This window comes from Takifugu rubripes, chromosome 12, assembly GCF_901000725.2.
Source record: "Takifugu rubripes chromosome 12, fTakRub1.2, whole genome shotgun sequence".
NCBI classification, from domain to species: Eukaryota; Metazoa; Chordata; class Actinopteri; order Tetraodontiformes; family Tetraodontidae; genus Takifugu; species Takifugu rubripes.
Genome location: NC_042296.1, coordinates 3,091,037 through 3,108,911, shown reverse-complemented (window position 1 = coordinate 3,108,911; position 17,875 = coordinate 3,091,037). Strand labels below are relative to the sequence as shown.

The following is a 17,875-nucleotide window of genomic DNA, read 5'->3' as shown; positions in this document are numbered from 1 at the left end:
CGAGCAGGCGGGATTTCTGGTCGTCTTACTTTTTCCTGACACTTACACCACTTCCTGGTCGCACCCCATTAAACGCACAAGAAAACACACACAAGCGCGCCCCCGTTGTGACTCAAATGGTCGTCCCTCGCCTGTATGTTGCGCGGAGCGTGCGTGACCGGGCTCTCGTCTCACGAGTGTCCTGACGTCGGTTTGCGACGCGTCGATTGCTCCGCGTGCGCGCGAAACGCCAGCCGCGCGTGCTCTCGTGGGCCCGGCTGCTGAACAAACTAATTAAGGAACAAACACTGTTTCAAACCAACCAGAAAATTACCAGGCAGCTCTAACAGGACGACCCAAGGACAGACGAGCAGGTTCTCTGTCACATCCAGTCAGAGCACACAGCCTAATAAAGGCTGGGTCGGGTTATCAAAGACGAGTGCGTGTCGTCGCCAACACCCGCCGAAGTGTGTGCACTTGGCCTGAAACCCAAGGGTGAAAGTGTCTCTGCTTGAATCAACATGTCAGATGTGCGGAGGACGCCTGTAGCTACTTGAATGTAAAGAAAACGAATGCGATTATTAGTCAGTGAGCATTTGGAAGTCGTTGACTTTGAATGGATTTGGAGAGGGAAAAGCTTAAGAGTGTCTCTATCAGTCAATAGCAGCTAATCCTGTGGTATTTCACAGCCAATAGCTTCCAATTAAGCAGCACCATTGAGGGAGATGTCACTGATAGTATCAATAACATCATTCTGACCCTCTCTCTGTTCTAATGTGCTCTTGAGTCGCCACACTCAAGACCGGTGCGTTATTGTCATCTTTAATAGTGTTAACCGTGTTGTGGCGTTGTTAAACACTGCTTCTTTTCCTGTAGTCCCTGACTAAATCTCCTACAAACAAATATCTTTAATTATAAAGGGACCTCTGTTGTAGCGCAGCCACTTAACAATCGCCTCTGCTGACACTTCAGTTGATATTATTAATAACAACGCCAATGTGTTTTTTCTCCTTTTTTTTTGTTCACAGTGAAAACATGCGGCAGTAATCTTCAAGGGCCGTCGGGAACCTTTACATCTCCGAACTTCCCAATCCAGTACGAGAGCAATGCGCAGTGTGTGTGGATAATTACTGCATCAAATCCCAATAAGGTAAACCGTCCTCTCTGCATCGTCTACTAAGTCACTGAAATTAAGCTCACCCCACATACAAAAATGTGCCGTTTATAGATTACAGACACTGATTTTCGATTATTACCTGCAAGTGAATCAAAACACATTTATTTTCACCATAATAGGAACTTGAATGCTGCACATGGGGAGGAATTGAGGTTTATCAAGTTAATAGTGGCAGAGCAGGGAGGACCTGTCAGAGGAATATGGAGGCCTCTCTGCTGACTGTCACAGATATGAGGAGGATCTGGAGGTGTGTTGATGCTGTAGATTTCCCTCATTATTGTGAACACTAAGGGGTTTTTCTTTATTTGACAGAGGACTGAGGTTTGACTCCAGAACATTTGTTTCACCTTATACTTTTACAACCCTTTTAGGACCTGCTGCACAGAGGCTCCCAGAGCATGATGCTTTTACCAGCAAATGTGCTGGCAGGGGCTTTATAACTCCATTTAGGTTTCATCAAAGAACATATTTCCAGTTGACCTCAGAGTTCCATAAGTCGTAATGAGAACTGTAGCAGAAGGTCTTTCTCTTTGTGATTAAGATTTGGTTGATGGAACACAGACGAAAGCTGTATGCACTTTAGCTCTGTCAGGATTTGACATCTATACAGAAGTCATGGGTGTTCTGTGGTCTCTATCTGCCTTAGACAGATTTACACATGTGCCATATTTACTTCATAGTGAATCTATGAACCCATGGCTTTTTGTTTTTCAGTGACAATGTCAGTCCATTTTACTCAAGGCATAGTTTATTTATGTTAGTCTTAAAAGAAGTAAAAGGTGGGAAGATTCCCATGTTCTGTGATACTGTTAGTAGTTGGATGTCTGAAAAGTTCAAACAAAGTCAGGCCTTTTGAATTAAAGTTTGATGCGATCCTCTTCCAAGGCTCATTGCATCACTGACAAAAGGTTGCTGTTTCTCACATCCCGGCTTAGAAGCACACGCGCACGACTGTGGGAGCTTCAGGTTTGCTGATTATGCGCACGTAGAGGCATCCTTGAAAACTGTCTGAGTGAAGGACTCGCTCCTTTGTAAAGGCTGCGTGATCAGAGAAATTGGAACAGCCCTTCAGTGGCGGCCACTGATGCGCAGTTCCTCAGATTCAGCCTTTCAGACGCATCTGAGCTCTAAAATCTAATATACTGCAGGCTGCTGTGAGACGGTATCTGGGGAGACACCTCTTCACCCTGCGCAGCGTCCTTCCCTTAGCTAAAGCGGAAGCATGCAGAGTTACGTCTAATTAATCTAAGCCAGCGTTTCTCACAGTTCTCACCGGTGACTGATTCTAGGTGACTGGATTATCCTGCACAGGCTGAATGTTGGACGGACAGCTGCTTTATGTCTCGAGAGACAGCCGATTGGTATTCAGGAAACAACACCTTGCTCCACTCAGGGTCACTGTGGTGACCGTGCTGTTGTCAATGGCAACACCTGCGTCAGCACCATAGGGACACGTGTACAAATATACATATATTTTCACATGAACACACACACACACCCACAGAGCCACCTCTTATAAAGCACTATTTTATATTCTCTCTGTCTGTCTCACCCTCCCTCATTCACTCTTCCTCTCTGACATACCAACTACACACAAGTCTCTGTTGCTGCCCAAGGATCGCAGTTTCTGGCTTACAGTGATCTATTCTCTGTTGAAGGCTGTGGTGTGTGTGTGAGACTGTTGAAGACTAATGCTCTCCTGTCAGCACTCTGCAGGGTTGTGTGCGCGCATGTGTCTGGATTCACATGCATGAAAATGAAGGTAAATACATTATGCATGGTTGTAGATATCATCAGGCGCACTGGTCTAAATTAAGACTGGAGGAATTAAAGCTTAATCAAGCCGGTTTCTCCAGTGTCACCTGCACGTCTTTATTCACATCCAGCATCTGTCACGTTGCTGAAAATGAATCACCGGGTCGTCAAGTGCGACACTGCGCCAGGAATCAGGTCTTTGTGATTCCGACACTCCCAGAAAAAGATGGTTCTCAGAGAAGAAGTTACACCCAGTGAGATCGGGAATATGGCAAGAGGGATGAAACAAAAGCTGGAGGGCATACTGCCTCAAAAGAAGAAATGGTGTTTAATTCACATCCCAGTATGCACGTGGTTGCACAGAGCCGTGGGGGATGAATTAAGTCCACATAGCTTTGACATATATTGAAAGCAGCATAAGAAACCATCCAGGCTGTCCAGAGTCACATACAATTATAAAGCAGAAGGCAGTGATGGGCCTGACAGCGGGGGACCCTTCATTCAATCTAACCCTAAACTGTCTCCCAATCATGTTTTTTTTCGTTTTTGACAAGTTGTATTCATGCAAACACCTGTGAGACGCCACATAGAGAAAATGCCAAAATTCCAAACCATGAATGTTCGAGTCAAAGTTCTGCTATTGGAGAAAAAAAAAGGGATTTCAAATTTAAACGTGCTTTAATGGACCAATGCACGCTGGTGGCGTAATCCGAGCCTGCCGATAGCTGGAGGAGAAGTCGTTCCCTTTAAATACTTGTATGTGATAATTCGGGCATAGACTGATTAACTGTCGGTGCAAAGTCACCGAAAACGTGCGTGCACTTAATGTTTGTGTACGACAGAGTGAAAGACTGACTCCAGAAAAAGATGTTTTCTGACAGCATCGTTAAAAACATATCGGCAGCTCTTGCCTCAGGTAACATGTTCCAACTGAAACGCTCGCGCTGCGGCTCGTAGCGTAACCAAGCCCGGTCAGGTACGGCCCGAGGCTTCGCGCGGCTGATGAGTGGCGACGCGGCATCAGAAATTTATCATCGGGCGTCCGAATCCTGCAGATCCTAATGTATTTCCAGCCCTGTCGATACTCCTTAATGCCGATCTTTCAAGATTCTGCCCAGGAGAAAACACCTGTGCTTTTGCTAACTGTAGCCCCTCGTCCACCCCAGGAACTTTCATTATATGTCTGGTATTTTGAAAAACCGTGTTTCCACCAAACATCCCCAGGGAAAAGAGATTTTCTTCTTTTATCCAGGTGAATAACTTGCTGCTAATAAAAGGGCCGGGCGATGTTGGCTGGGAAAGGGGCTTGTAAAGAGGTCTCTGTTAAATAGAGACTCAACGAGATTGAGTGAGCAATCAGTGAAGCCGGACAGGTAACTGTCAACAAAAAGAATGGCCGCTGTGATGGGCTGACAGACCGCAGCAAAAATGTGTTCAATTAGGAGCGAGATGAGTGAAGGGGCTCTGCTTTGAGGGGCCACGGAGGTCAGATGTCCAGGTGGTCTTCTGGGGTGACAATACAGCAGAAAACACGCTCAGACGCGCGGGGAGACGGTCTGAGTGCGACAAGGGTCAGGAGGGTGACGGTGTGAGCACCTCATCACTTTCAGCCTTAGGAAGTCCCAGCTGAGCGCGCCTCTCGTTTCTCGTACGTGTCTCGGTCTTTGCTGCCTTTCCCTCATTTTCTTTTCTTTTTTCTTCCTCTTGTCATACACTTTACACTAACACCCCCCCCCCCCCCCCCCCCCCTTCACCCACTCCCAGAGGCTCTGTCCTCAGAATTACCCAGTTTCTTCATTAAAGAGATCAGCCTGGAACCATCAAATTACTATGGAAAGAGAAAAAAACAGAGAGAAGAGAAGGCACTCAGGGAAATGTCCTCTTTTTATTCTTTCTCCATGTCACTTCCTCAGTCACACAAATGTGTACATATATTTTGCATTCCTCCCTTTTAGATGATAGCGACAGGCTGATTTTCTGCTCCTCTGCTGTCTGTCCCTCTCTTCCTCCGTCTGCTGTCTCTCTCCCTCTCTTAGGTTAGGTGTTACTGGGGTTATATGGTTCTCCAATGTTATTGCGTCATTTAGTTTTGGCAAAATGAGCCTTTAGAGCGGATTCATTCTCTCCAGTTCTCGTTTAACCTTGGGGTGGTATACAGGAATTCCATTACAAGATGTCTCTCCTCCACTCTCCTCTAAAAAAACATTGTCTTTAGTGCTCATTTTGTCCTCATTTCAATCTTTGTTTTGTCATTTAGCAACACCACACGCTTTATACCATCTGCTTGGATAAAAGTCAGCGTCTTGGCAATCAGGATCGCACCGTGACCCGACGGGCGCGGTGTTTGTTCATGACATCAACATAGTGGTAGCTGATTTCTGCCACTTTCTGCAGTCCAGCAATGGCAGAACCCTTGAGGAACCGGTGCTACTGCAAATCCGGGATTATCTCTTTGGCGTCTTCTTCTGGTGAATCTGTTTCTGCTTCATTCTCCGAGTGACTCCGGTGATCAAAGTCACCATTGAGCGGAGCGATTTTAATTAACGTACGATTAGCAACCACTTGCCCATTGTCACCGATGCTCTGTTACTGTACGTTGTCTAACGCTGTTTGGCATGAAGAACAAAGTGTCGCTTGATGCACATCTAGGTGCGCAGTGTTCCCCAGTAAACCACAGAAGGAGAACAAGAGTTTTTGTTGTTAATGAAGGCAGAGATAAAGTCAAACAAGGAGACTGAAGTTCCACTGTTACTAAGCTTGTTGCTGCCTTACCGTGCACCACATCTGTCACAATGTAAACCCATAGCGTAAGGTTCCAACTCTTTCCACATGCACGTTGCCTGTTGTAGGTTTCTCCTGGAACCCTCCTCTGACCTGTCCAGGTAGTATTGCGGATGCTCAGCCAGCCAGTATCAGGATGCTGATTAAGAATACAACGCAGTTACCGGTTTTTATCTGGGATTGGGATTTAAATGCATTCATCAGAGGCGTAGTTGCATGGCAACTGGTGAAGCCCACAGCTTTTTGCTCAAAGTTGAGACAAAGACACCTGCTGGTTTCAACCCAGAGAAACCGAAGGGAGGGAAGCAAAGCTGGAGCTGCACTGGAAGCGGCAAAGGGCTCCAGTCATCAGTCTCTCCCAGTTAAAGGTGGCTTCTCCCCGCGATGGTACAAATTATGCAGCCCAGGCAAAAGCATGTTGACGGGGAGCAGATAGCAAGAGGATTACTGTAATATTAGCACAGCCGATCCATTAATCCCCCCCCACCCCCCAATGTCACTGAGAGAAAGATATTTCTGCACTAACTGCATCTTTAAGGTATCTGTAGATCGTATTATGGTATCAGAGGCGAGAAAGTCTCCCCCACCTCATTGTCTCCACAACAACCAAAGGAAGTGCTTTATCAAGCAGAAATCCAATTCCGTCGCCTCATTGGCTAGAAGCCATAGATGGATGGAAGAAAAGAACCATGCAGCCAATTAGAAAGAGAGATGGAGAGGCTGAAAGCACAGAGGCAAAAGAGGAGAGAAGCCGCACGCATTGTTTATACTGAGGGTTGAGAAATATGTATAATATTTGTGAGGCCACATCACACCTACACGAACGCTAACGGGCAGTTTACCAGTAACGATGTGTCACGGAGTTATTAAACAGCATGGATTCCAACTATTAGACCAACTCACTGGTGAGCACATACTTTCTGGAGGATTGAAATAGTGAAATCGTGACATTCAGGATCTGCATAGTGTTTCTTTCCAGACACAGATGGATATAAATTGTTACGGCTCACTTCCTTCCCTTTGTGAACCACGCAGCACCTCTCATCCTGTCTAATTGCAGTCCTTCAGACAGCAGCACAGATGATGAAGATACTCATGGAGACGGAGCAGCTATTCAGGCTACAGATGACAGGATTAGCTGTCATTGACCAGAGAATATTGGCTGCTTTGGCTGTGCAGCCATTATTGAATTGACATTTAAAAGGTGGCCCACATGTGGGATTAGACCTTTGAACCCTGACGGGTACCTGCATGGGTGGAACGCGGCTGATCCTCGTGGGATGGAACATGTGTGAAAACACGGTCATTTTAGAGCATCAACGGACCTTCCCTGTCTGCTTTGCTCGTCCCCTCGATTGATCAGTTTGATTTTGTTTATTTGTTTGTGGTGCTGCCACAAGAACCAATAAATAGATCAAATGCAATTGGTTTCGCCCTTTGGTGAGCCAGAACGCCTTAGCCCCGGGGACCCAAAGTAAATCAAGCAACGCTGCCAGCAGGGAAACAGCAGGCGGGAGGAGGAGCACGTGGCCGCATGTTTGTGTGCTCATTCCCGCAATTCCCCTCAAATGGAGTGTGTAATATCAGGATAATCTGTTGATGTTCCACATCAATGTTCTATCCTGTGGTATTCAGGCAGCGAGTGGATAAGCAGCGGCATCAACGATGTCTGTTTCCAATCTCTGAATAGAGACGTATGGATATCCATGTAAATGGGCCCGCTCTTACATGCATGTAGGACACTCGGAGTCTGACAACGGAATATTCATGCCGGAAATCACAAGGAATGAAGGAGAGGAGCGAGGACAGGCAGCAAGGTTTCAGCCTCCCCGCCCCTGAGGGCTCAGAAAGGAATCCAGTTTGAAATATTCTAACACGTTGCACCGCGAGCATCAAAGCGTGCTCATTATTGCCCTCCGCTCCTGTCTGTTGCCTCCTCCTCCTCTCCTCCCTCCAAACCTCTGCTTGCTTTCTTTCTTTCTTCCTTCTCTTTATCTCCCCTCCCATCGCGCTCCCTGCTTTCCTTTTCCTTCTTCTCCTCTGCCAAATGCCTTTCTCTCTGCTCCGAGATGAAACGGAAAGTGTTGGTTTAATAATTCCCAATCTGAGTTTTGCATCCACGCCGCTTCCAGTGCAGCTCAGTTCCTCTCGGTCCGCCAGGCCAAGTGAATCACATCACGCTGTGGGAGATGTCCATGAATTCTTATTCTCATATTACCTTTGGTCTTGTTCAAAACCAGCATTTATTTACACCCGATGATTTTGGCGGGGGTCAAAGGTGAAGGCCACATACACACACTTCAGTTTTGGCATGCTAGCATGCATCTGTAAGTGTTTTCGTGTATGTGTGTTGTCTATATACAACATTCCCATGAGCCTAACAGCAAAAATGAGTATTTTTTCCTATATGATGCCTGATTTGTTTTTCTGTGTTAATTGCAGGTGATCCAGATCAACTTTGAGGAGTTTGACCTGGAGATAGCCTATGACACCCTGACTATAGGAGATGGGGGGGAAGTGGGAGACCCCACAACTATACTACAGGTGTAAGTATTGCACTGTCACAGCTTTTCCCTAATGTAGTCCAAATTTTGGGAATTTCAATTAAAAGCCTGTGCGCAGCTTTACGATCCACTTTTCTATCCTCCTGTGAATCAGGGGTGTGAAATCCACCTGTAAATTAGCTTTAGCGGTGCCAGGCTGAGTGGTGGTCTGCTGTTACACCGGGTAGATAAATCCAATAAAATGGCGTTTCTAAGTTAAACTCTTGAAGGGAACAGCCTGACCTCGTGAATCAGGCCTCGCAGGAAATAGCGCGCAGCAGATGTCTCATTAGCAGCGTTGTTGGTCAACCGGAGCATGACCACACATCAAAGCCTTTGGCCAGCTTCTGCTGTTTATCTCATTTTGTGCCACTCAGAGCTTAAAACAGCAGCCCTAAATTGAACTTTCAAAGTGATCAGTGCTGCCTAAACAGTGTTTTTCTTTTTTTTCATTGTACAATGCGGATGATTTGAATTCTCTTTGGTGTCGGTCGCTGTTAATTCAGAGGCCTGGAAAGCTGCTGGCAGTCTGGATAGTGTGAACATACTGTGATCTTCTTGCTTTCCTGTGGGAGCATTTTGCTAAAAAAAGCAAACTTAACCAAAGCACTGACTCCCAGCGTTGGTGCTCCAGGAGTTTCATCTTCCGCAACTGAGAATTTGAGTGTCGCTTTGATAGGAGAGATGAAAATCATACTTTTCATTGTTGTCCACATGATAGCAGTAATTTAACTGGAATGGTTTTTGTCTCTGCCCCAGCCTTTCTGGTAGCTTTGTTCCTGATCTGATAGTCAGCATGACCCATCAGATGTGGCTTCACCTGCAGTCAGATGAGAGTGTGGGATCTATAGGATTCAAGATCAACTACAAAGGTAAGAAACGGTCAAGAGTTTAAATCCTTTCTATCTTTTTTTGGCTATCGCGTTCATAAGAACTGTTCTAGATGATCTATAACAGTCTGTCACATTTAATTTAAGTCTTTGGGGGGATTTCTTTAATTTAACTGATGAATCAACTTGTACCATCAGACCAGCTCTTCATCTTCTCTTAAAGCCTAGAACTAAACCTCACAGTGTTGTGGGTTAGCAATGACAGCCGTCGTTGACGGTGAAAGTTGCTAATCTGGGACTACGCTGTTAATCTGGGACTATGCTGTAGTGGCTTCCTTGAAATACGACATCCCTGCAGGTAGCTCAGGGAAAGCTAACACAAAGCTGAATGAGAATATGCATTAGCTGTTGCAAGCCTATTTTATTCTGCTCATTATGGTCAAGTGGATAATCCACTGGTCTTCTGGGCTATTCCTTCACAATTTTAGATCAGTGGATATCGGATCAATACAGGCAGTAGGAAAGAAAACAGGTAAACAGGATGTTTTGATTCTCATTTGAAACGTAATCAGCTTTTATTAATCTTTCATCACAGAAGATTTCTGAATTTAATGGCTGCCCATGAATCTGTAGTGGTCTTTGTTGCCTCAGTGGACTGTGACGCCTCGTGTGAGTGTTGCCACATCTGGATTTATGGTCATAATGAGGTGACGGCGCCCTGTCTGGTTATGCAGCGGTACACTGGAGGGACAAAGGCCCAACGTGGCGTGAAATCACACAGCCTTTTATTCTTCTGGAGATTCACATCGAAGTTCACTTGATTTCCTGCTTAAACAGTCGGAAAAATATCAAACAGTCATGGCAGTTGGACTCAGTTCGGCTTCAGCCTTTTTGTTTTTGACTATTTTGCAAATTCTGAACCAGAGAAAAAAAACAAATTATCCCCAAAAACTCCAACAAAGTCCTGTTAGACACATTTCAAATGCCGGATTTATATAATTTACAATGGTCTGCACAGCGTGCTGTCACGTAAAACATTGGTGAAGGAATCCATGCTGAAAAGAATCTTCTATTGTGTGATCTAATGTCCTTCTGCTTAGTCAGAAGCATCTCCATATCCACTACAAGAGCCTCTCTTATCTGAGCACAGCCGTTCAGACAGCTGATCTACCATAAAAGTCACGTGTAACGTGGCCACCGTTCACATGTAACGTGGCGACGGCACTGCGCCGCACGCACATTAGAGCTAATGAGGCCGCTCTTCGTGACATGTTGTGTGTCAGGTTTACTTTACAGATTACAGTCAAACGTCTCATCCTCTTCCCTCTCCGCCACTGTATCACCCTTCATCTGCCTTGTTTATCTCTAATTAAATCAAGGTCAGCCGCCCTCTGCATCCTGTTGGGCACACGGTCATCGTTTATGGAAAAGGTTTAATAGAGCGTCTCGTCTCTGTCGATAAATACACAGATGTTAGATAATGTATCGTCTTCTTGGATGTACAGAGCACGTTCTGCCACATTAATAAGGGTCTGTCTTATTTGTGCTTATCTGCCTAAACATAAAAACATATGGGTTCCGAATAATTATGCAACTCTAATGAGAATGTTTAATTAGTGTCTAAATGTTAATGGCCACAATGTTTATTTAAGGATTTAAGTTATTTCACTCAATAATATAATGATCAATAATCCCCGTTTGCATAAATTATTATTCAACTATTTTCTATTTCGCAACCTGTTTGTAATTTGTGTGCACGCTGGTGATGGAAGGGCGATGGTGACGCTGACATGGAAACGGCTGATTTCCTTCTGCACAGGCAACAACGGCTCAGATACAGCAGATGCTAGTTACCGGTAAATTCCTGCGGGGTTTAGGTGTGTCTGACAGCCTGCAGGAGACCCCGCTCTTCAGCTCACCTGGAGGGTGGCGTTTAGGTGCAACACCGTACAGCCGGTGTTCTGCAACGCCCACTGAAACCCGGCTGTTTTATTGAAAGCTTCTTTTTCACTGTAAATAGTCCAGTCATAATCCGAGTAGTGTGCAGTGGGTATTTGAACACATGGGAGTGGTGATGGGGAGGATTCCCCGCAGTGAGTCATTCCCTGGAGCTTTTTTTTTGGTTTAAGTGCATTACAACAGCATCATCCTGTGTTACGTAACACCGTGCAAGCCAATCGCAAAGGGCAGCACAAACACCGAGCGCCGCGTCTCTGGCCTTTGTAAAGGGGAGCGTGTGTCACATGCAGCTGTCTGGGGAAAAAGACCCCAAAACACAAACTGCTCTTTATCTGATGTGCTGTGCTGCACCGACTGGACGTGATGTTTAGATGTTTTAGGCCACAGTTAAGCATTTTGAGATGTTATTTTAGATTTTCATTAGTCCTTTTATGTGGAGTGGTTTTTATCCTTCAGCTGACCCCGTCCCAATAATACTGTCTTGGATGCACTCAGACCTTTATGGACATAACAATGTTCTAACTTTACAGAAAGTACAGACCACACCACTTCAGCCTTCTATGGTTTTTTCCCACAAAAAATGATGACCATATCCTGCTTCATTATGGTAAATACTGGCCGGGAGGACTGCAGGGCTGCCTTAATCACACACCAGTCATGGGCACCGTCTTTCAATGGCACCGCGGAATAAGATCTCATGAAATATTCAGTTCCAGCAGTGTAGTAAACACAACCTGCTGCTCGAGTGTGTGTTTGTGTGTGTGTGTGTGTGTGTGTGTGTGTGTGTGTGTGTGTGTGTGTGTGTGTGTGTATTCTACATTTACTTCACTCATATATTTCGAATGGCGTCTGAGGTGTCTTTACTGTGAAGTTGGGTTTTTTTCTGGACTCATTTTTAGACTTTCTTAGTGAAACAAGGGTTTAGAAGTTCTGAGTGAGACCTCAAAAAGCAACGCGGTGCTCAGAGCCTCCGCCGTACCGTTCCTGTCACCATTAGTCACTTAAATGGCTCCCTGCAAAGCAGCTCCAGATGGTTCCAAACTCATTCCACTTTTTCTTTTGACCGGTAGCTGAAGAGGCCGTGTAAAAAACACCCTTTCAACTTCTCAGGCTGGTTCTATTCCAGTGCTTTTGGTAGAACTGTGACCAGAACTACTGTGCTGTGAGGAAGAGGCTGGGATGGTCCTGGATTAACCCCTGGTTAAGCAAACGTATCATACAAAGACTTGGCTGTGTGGCTGTGCAGACCACCGGGCCCCTGAGGCGACCCGCTGAGAATCGTCCACCTTCCTCAGCTGCTTCCTCTTTATCTGAAGCATTCGCTGCAGACAGGAGGGTCGAGGAACCCCGTGTTTGTTCTGGGGGTCGGGCGAGAGTTTGGGCGTGTAATTGAAGCATTTAGCCAGCGGCCAACCAGCGGAGTTGTTTGTGCCCAGAGACGTGTCCAGATCAAAGAAAACAGCCCAATTATTATCCCTGATCCTTAAGTCCAATTTCGAGAGAAAAACACGGGGGAATTAGACCATCGTGTCCAAAAAAGCGTTTGTGCCATTTATGTAACAGGAGCAGCCGCAGCCAGTGTGTCTTAATGAGAGGAGAAATGTTTTCTTCTCTCTTTTTTTTAAAACTGTCAGTCCTCAAAAGCTCTTTCATGGCTCAGTTTAAAACCCAAGAGGCAGAAAAACAATAATTTTCCTGTGAGGTGACAAATGGGATCATTTTAATTCAACAGACCGTCCCCACCGATGCCTGCAGAGCGAGCACGTCAATCCGAGCCAGTCCCCTTGTATATTCAGGCAGCCTCGGGGTAAACAGATCTGATCAGATCAGACTGGATTCCTCATTTCTTCATCACACTGGAAGCCAGTTTAGATGTGAGCGTTTTTACATCTCCTGATGTGTTCGGCTTTGATTATGGACTTTGTTGATTGCATCCTATAGGTGGGGCATGCGCGTGCCGATTGGTCCAACATCGACATCTATGCAACACACACACACACACACACAAATACACACACACAAACACACAGAACCTTAATCCCATTTTTGAATCTGTCAGCCTTGTTGTTATAAACACAATAGGATCATTGCTGTATGTGGTTTTTGTGAGAGCGAGGGAGATGTGTGCATAGAGCCAACACCACTACCATTCTTACCTTCCACCCCTTTCCATCCGCTCTTTTCTTACTGGCTTTATCCATTTTTATGCTTCCTTATTTGTATAAAACACTGCACTGGCTCACAGGCCAGCCATGTAGCATTATTTCTACACACCAGAAACCACTTTATGTTGCACTGCGACACTGGCAGGAATTAAAAAATGTTGAATAGGGATTGAACATGTGTGCGTGTACACAGAAGCTGGTGTGTGACTGTGCTGAATGGGTTTACAGAGTGTGTGTGTCAGGAGTTTAAAAAAGTTCCGACATCACGCCTGTTTTCTGTCCAAACCAATATTCCTCTGTGTGTGTGTGTGTGTGTGTGTGTGTGTGTGTGTGTGTGTGTGTGTGTGTGTGTGTGCCTGGCAGCTTGTGATTGGTTGAGTCCGCAGGTCTCATAAAGACGATGTCATGATGGAAATTAATGCAATACATCACAACCACGCACCCCGGCGCGTGCAGGAGCACGGAGACAAGCGCACGGGGGCCAACAACACACCTTTCCTCAGTGCCGTGGTCCAGCGTAGTAAATAAAATCAGAAACAAGAGGCGGGAGAGCAGGAACAACAGCTGGGGAAATAGAATGGGCTATATTGAACAGAAATGTGGTGACATAGTGGCGGGAAAGGAGGGAACCTGGATCTATTTCAGCTTATGTAGGGAAAAAAGGAATCAGAAATGTTCAAGAAGTCCGCCTGACTCGGCAACTTTGATCAGCATTCCAGTCCAGCTGGCAATGGCGCATGTATCTATTCAAAATGGATGACGAGCTTGTGCGATTCACATCAGGGAACAGTTGCCGAACAGCCTGACTGCTGACTGTACACAGACGGCTGCCGAGCGTCTGCGTTATTCTATTTAAATCTACCTTGATGCTGGAATCATCGCTTCTTCCTAAAAGGTCACATGTTCTGATGTGAAAGTGACTTAGAGGAGCACTTCAGGGAGGGGTTCATTTCCAGATATTTCTAGCTGAGTTAATTACCGAGAGTCATAAATCCTTCAGTTCAACTCTTTTTTTCACCCTTTCTTTCCAGAAATAGACAAAGAGAGTTGTGGAGACCCTGGGACTCCCCTCTATGGCATTCGAGAAGGGGAGAACTTCTCAAACGGAGGAATCCTGAGGTTCGAGTGTCAGTTTGGCTTTGAGCTGATCGGAGAGCGAACAATCTCCTGCCAGGACAACAACCAGTGGTCAGCAAACATCCCCATCTGCATATGTGAGTAAGAAAAGCATTGCGTCGGGAGGTTTTCAGCCGCAGAGGGCAGATGGCAGCCTAAGCTGTCATGTTGACAACATCCTGACCTGTCACCATGGTGACTGCACAGAGTTTATTACTATGGCCTGGAGCAGATGATGAGTGATGATGTCCAATGATGAATATTTAACAGAAATTTCCTCTGCTCTCTCTCATCTCCTCTCCTCTCCTGTCCTGTCCTGTCCATCTGCGTGTCCCTGCGTTTCACCTTCTCCAGTCCCCTGCATGTCCAACTTCACAGCCCCCTCGGGGACAGTCCTCTCACCAGATTACCCAGAAGGATATGGGAACAACATGAACTGCGTCTGGCTCATCCAATCAGACCCGGGCTCCAGAATCCACTTGGCGTTTAATGACTTTGACCTTGAGGCGCCTTATGATTCTCTCACGCTGAAAGACGGGGAGACTAATGATGCCCTCGTAATTGGGAGGTTCACTGGAGCTGAGAGTCCCTCCCATCTGACGTCCAACACCAACACACTGAGGCTGGAGTTTCAGGCCGATCACTCCATGTCAGGAAGGGGATTTAACATCACATATAGCAGTATGTCTTTTTTATGTGCTCTGTTCTGTTCTTATTTAGGGAAATGGCCAAATCTGGATCCTCACTCAGGCAATAATATACCCCAAATAACTAACTTAATCGTGGGTTTCAAACACTGTCAAGGCATTTCAGGGCAGATTTATTTTCTTCTGCTGCAGAAAAATGTCTCGGGCGTTGTTGTGACTTGAAGCTATAAAACAAGCTGCTCCTGCTGTATAATTGCATGACTTCAGACCAGCTTCCACAGCCTTTAAATTAGACACAAGGAGGCTTAATGAAACCGTACATTCCAAGGTTTGGAAAAGGCCCTTTAGCCTTAAAAGGAGGGTTATGATATAATGCTCCCCACCCTATTTATTATGTGTTCAGGTGTTTCTTGGTGGGTTGAAGCTCTTTTAATTTAATAAAAGTTAGATAAGACCCGAGGCTTTGTAACTTAAGAGTATTCTTTCATATAATAACCACTTTATTGATCCAAGAGGGCTCATGCGGCCAGAGCGGCGGCTAAGAATAGTGGTGTTGATTCCAGAATAATGAACCAAAAAGGGCACGCTATGAATATAAAAGAAAAGTATAAATGGAATTCTCTTTTTTGAACATTTTGGTTTGTATTTATTGTTGGCTTCACAGTCAGGTGAGAAGATTGATGAGACTTTCATCCTGATGCGTCCGGTACAGAGAAGGGTCCAGGATGTGTTTAGCCCTGCTATAAACTATAAAGAGAACAGAACACTATTTCTGTCACAACCAAAACAAGACCTCCCAAGTTGTCTTTTTTTAACATCGAATATCAGAATAGAAATGCACTTTAGGAGACATTTGCATCTCAAAAGCTGCGTCTTCATTGTAAATTTGCCGGCTATGCAAATTAGTGCAGTTGATCAAACTCCAGGTCACTCGCAGACGCCATGACAACAGGATACAACGTGTACTGTAAATGAAATCATTTTGGATTTGTTGGATTGTTTGTTTGATGGTGGCAAACCGCTGGCCTTTACTTGTAGTCTTTGAGCTAATTTAGAAGCTCGCTCCAGTCCAGCAGATCAGAACTGACCTTGCTGTCTGACGGGTAACTTTCTAGCTTTCAGATGGAACTTTCAGCTCTCCGTCCTGGGTGCATATACTTTCTTTAGCTTTTAGCTTAGCGGCTGTTAAAGGGTTTCTGTCACCTGATCTGTTGGGACCTGTAAAAAAAGAAAAAGAAAAAGCCATTAAAAAAAGCAAAGATTGGACTTTAAATCATCTTAATCTGATGTTCTGAGCCATAGACCAAAGCAGATATGCCTGCATGACTTATCAGACGGTGAAGCGCTTTGATCCAAACCTGTGCAGATATGCTGCAGCATGAGAAAGGAGAATAGGAGGATATTGAAAATCACCGCAGGACTGCAGAGCAGGTGGATCCCAGAGGAGTGGGTTGATGTTTTCACATCCAGGCCGGAAGAACCACAAATGTCATGTGGCAGCCATATTTGTACTAATCACTTTCATATTTTTGTGTCTCCTTGCAACCTGTTTCTGCAGCGTTCGGTCATAATGAGTGCCCGGACCCTGGCATCCCCATCAATGCCCGTCGCTTCGGAGACAGCTTCCAGCTGGGCAGCTCCATCTCTGTGGTCTGCGAGGACGGGTTCATCAAAACCCAAGGAAGTGAGACCATCTCCTGTCAGCTAGAAAGAGGAAAAGTCATGTGGAGTGGGCCAATCCCGAAATGTGAAGGTAAATATTGACCGAAAAAGCTGATTCGATCAGAATGATAACGTTGCCAAGGTTACTGGATCAGCACAGAGAAACAGGTGTTTGTTTATCAGCAGCCTCTCAGAAACAGGAAGTTCAGAAGCTTTATATTTCAGTATGAGGTTGTTTAAAACCCAATAAAATCAGTTTTAGCATTTTATCTGACAGCAGTCTGATTGTGACAGAACAAACTCCTGGTTTGCACAGCGTACCTGATTTATGTTCCTTACAAATGTGTATTTCGCTGCTTATTGCACTGCAGAACACTTCCGACAGTGAAGATTATGTGCGATTTGCTTCTTTCCTATTTGAATCATTTAAACACAAGAGTTCATCCCCCAGCACGTATGCTAGCATGCTGTTTCATAAGCTCATCATAGTTGCCAGGCACAGCTGACTGATAAGTGCCAACACCTTTCCCCGACGGTAATTTTAAACCCGCACCATCAGCGCCTTGTACAGTAGATCAAATGAGTGCCGGCGATTTAGAAGCTGTTACTTCTGACAAATTCATAGATAATTTTCACCTGTTCCTATTAGCTCTGTGGAGTGTTTTATCTTCCTTCAGCTCATTATTTTAATTTGATACAGACTCTGGGCCGTGCCTGTGCTTAATCACTGTCACCATTGTTCTGTTTTACAACTGCAGGCAGCAAATTTCAGAGGGAAATTCCGCAAATCTCCGCAAATCAGAACGACAAATCACGTTTCCCTTTATCTTGTGTCCTCTACATCTCTTCCAGCACCTTGTGGAGGTCACTACTCAGCCCCGAGTGGGGTGATACTGTCCCCTGGGTGGCCTGGTTACTACAAGGATTCCCTCAGCTGTGAATGGGTGATCGAATCAGAACCTGGACGCTCCATCAAAATTACATTTGACAAGTGGGTGGCATCATTTTCATGATTCAGTACTTAATGAAGACGTTACAAGGAAGCAGAACGGTGTAGATTAATCAAAGTCTGCATTAATAATATCTGACAAGTAAACATTTAAGAGGTTTAAAGCAAATGCAGATTCACCAGCAGTCTGGTAAACATCTGCTAGCATTTCCTCGACTAGATTTTGTTGCTGTCTAGTGCTGAGCGCTGTAAAACCCCGGTGGGTTATTTTGGCTTGATCCTGCTGAATGTTTGGACTGTATTTCATTGCAG

General features: G+C 45.3%; 1 protein-coding gene across 9 annotated transcripts in view; it reads left to right on the top strand.

Annotated features, from left to right (window-relative positions):
* The window catches only part of csmd3b (CUB and Sushi multiple domains 3b), a 210,047-nt gene that overhangs the window by 137,047 nt on the left and 55,125 nt on the right, over window positions 1-17,875 (top strand). For all 9 annotated transcript variants that reach the window (XM_029845206.1, XM_029845212.1, XM_029845210.1 and 6 more), the window contains 7 exons: window positions 1,008-1,129; window positions 8,135-8,238; window positions 8,995-9,107; window positions 14,221-14,403; window positions 14,660-14,986; window positions 16,511-16,705; window positions 17,467-17,605. In XM_029845206.1, coding sequence (XP_029701066.1) covers window positions 1,008-1,129; window positions 8,135-8,238; window positions 8,995-9,107; window positions 14,221-14,403; window positions 14,660-14,986; window positions 16,511-16,705; window positions 17,467-17,605 — 1,183 coding nt within the window. The remainder of the gene's footprint in view (window positions 1-1,007; window positions 1,130-8,134; window positions 8,239-8,994; window positions 9,108-14,220; window positions 14,404-14,659; window positions 14,987-16,510; window positions 16,706-17,466; window positions 17,606-17,875) is intronic.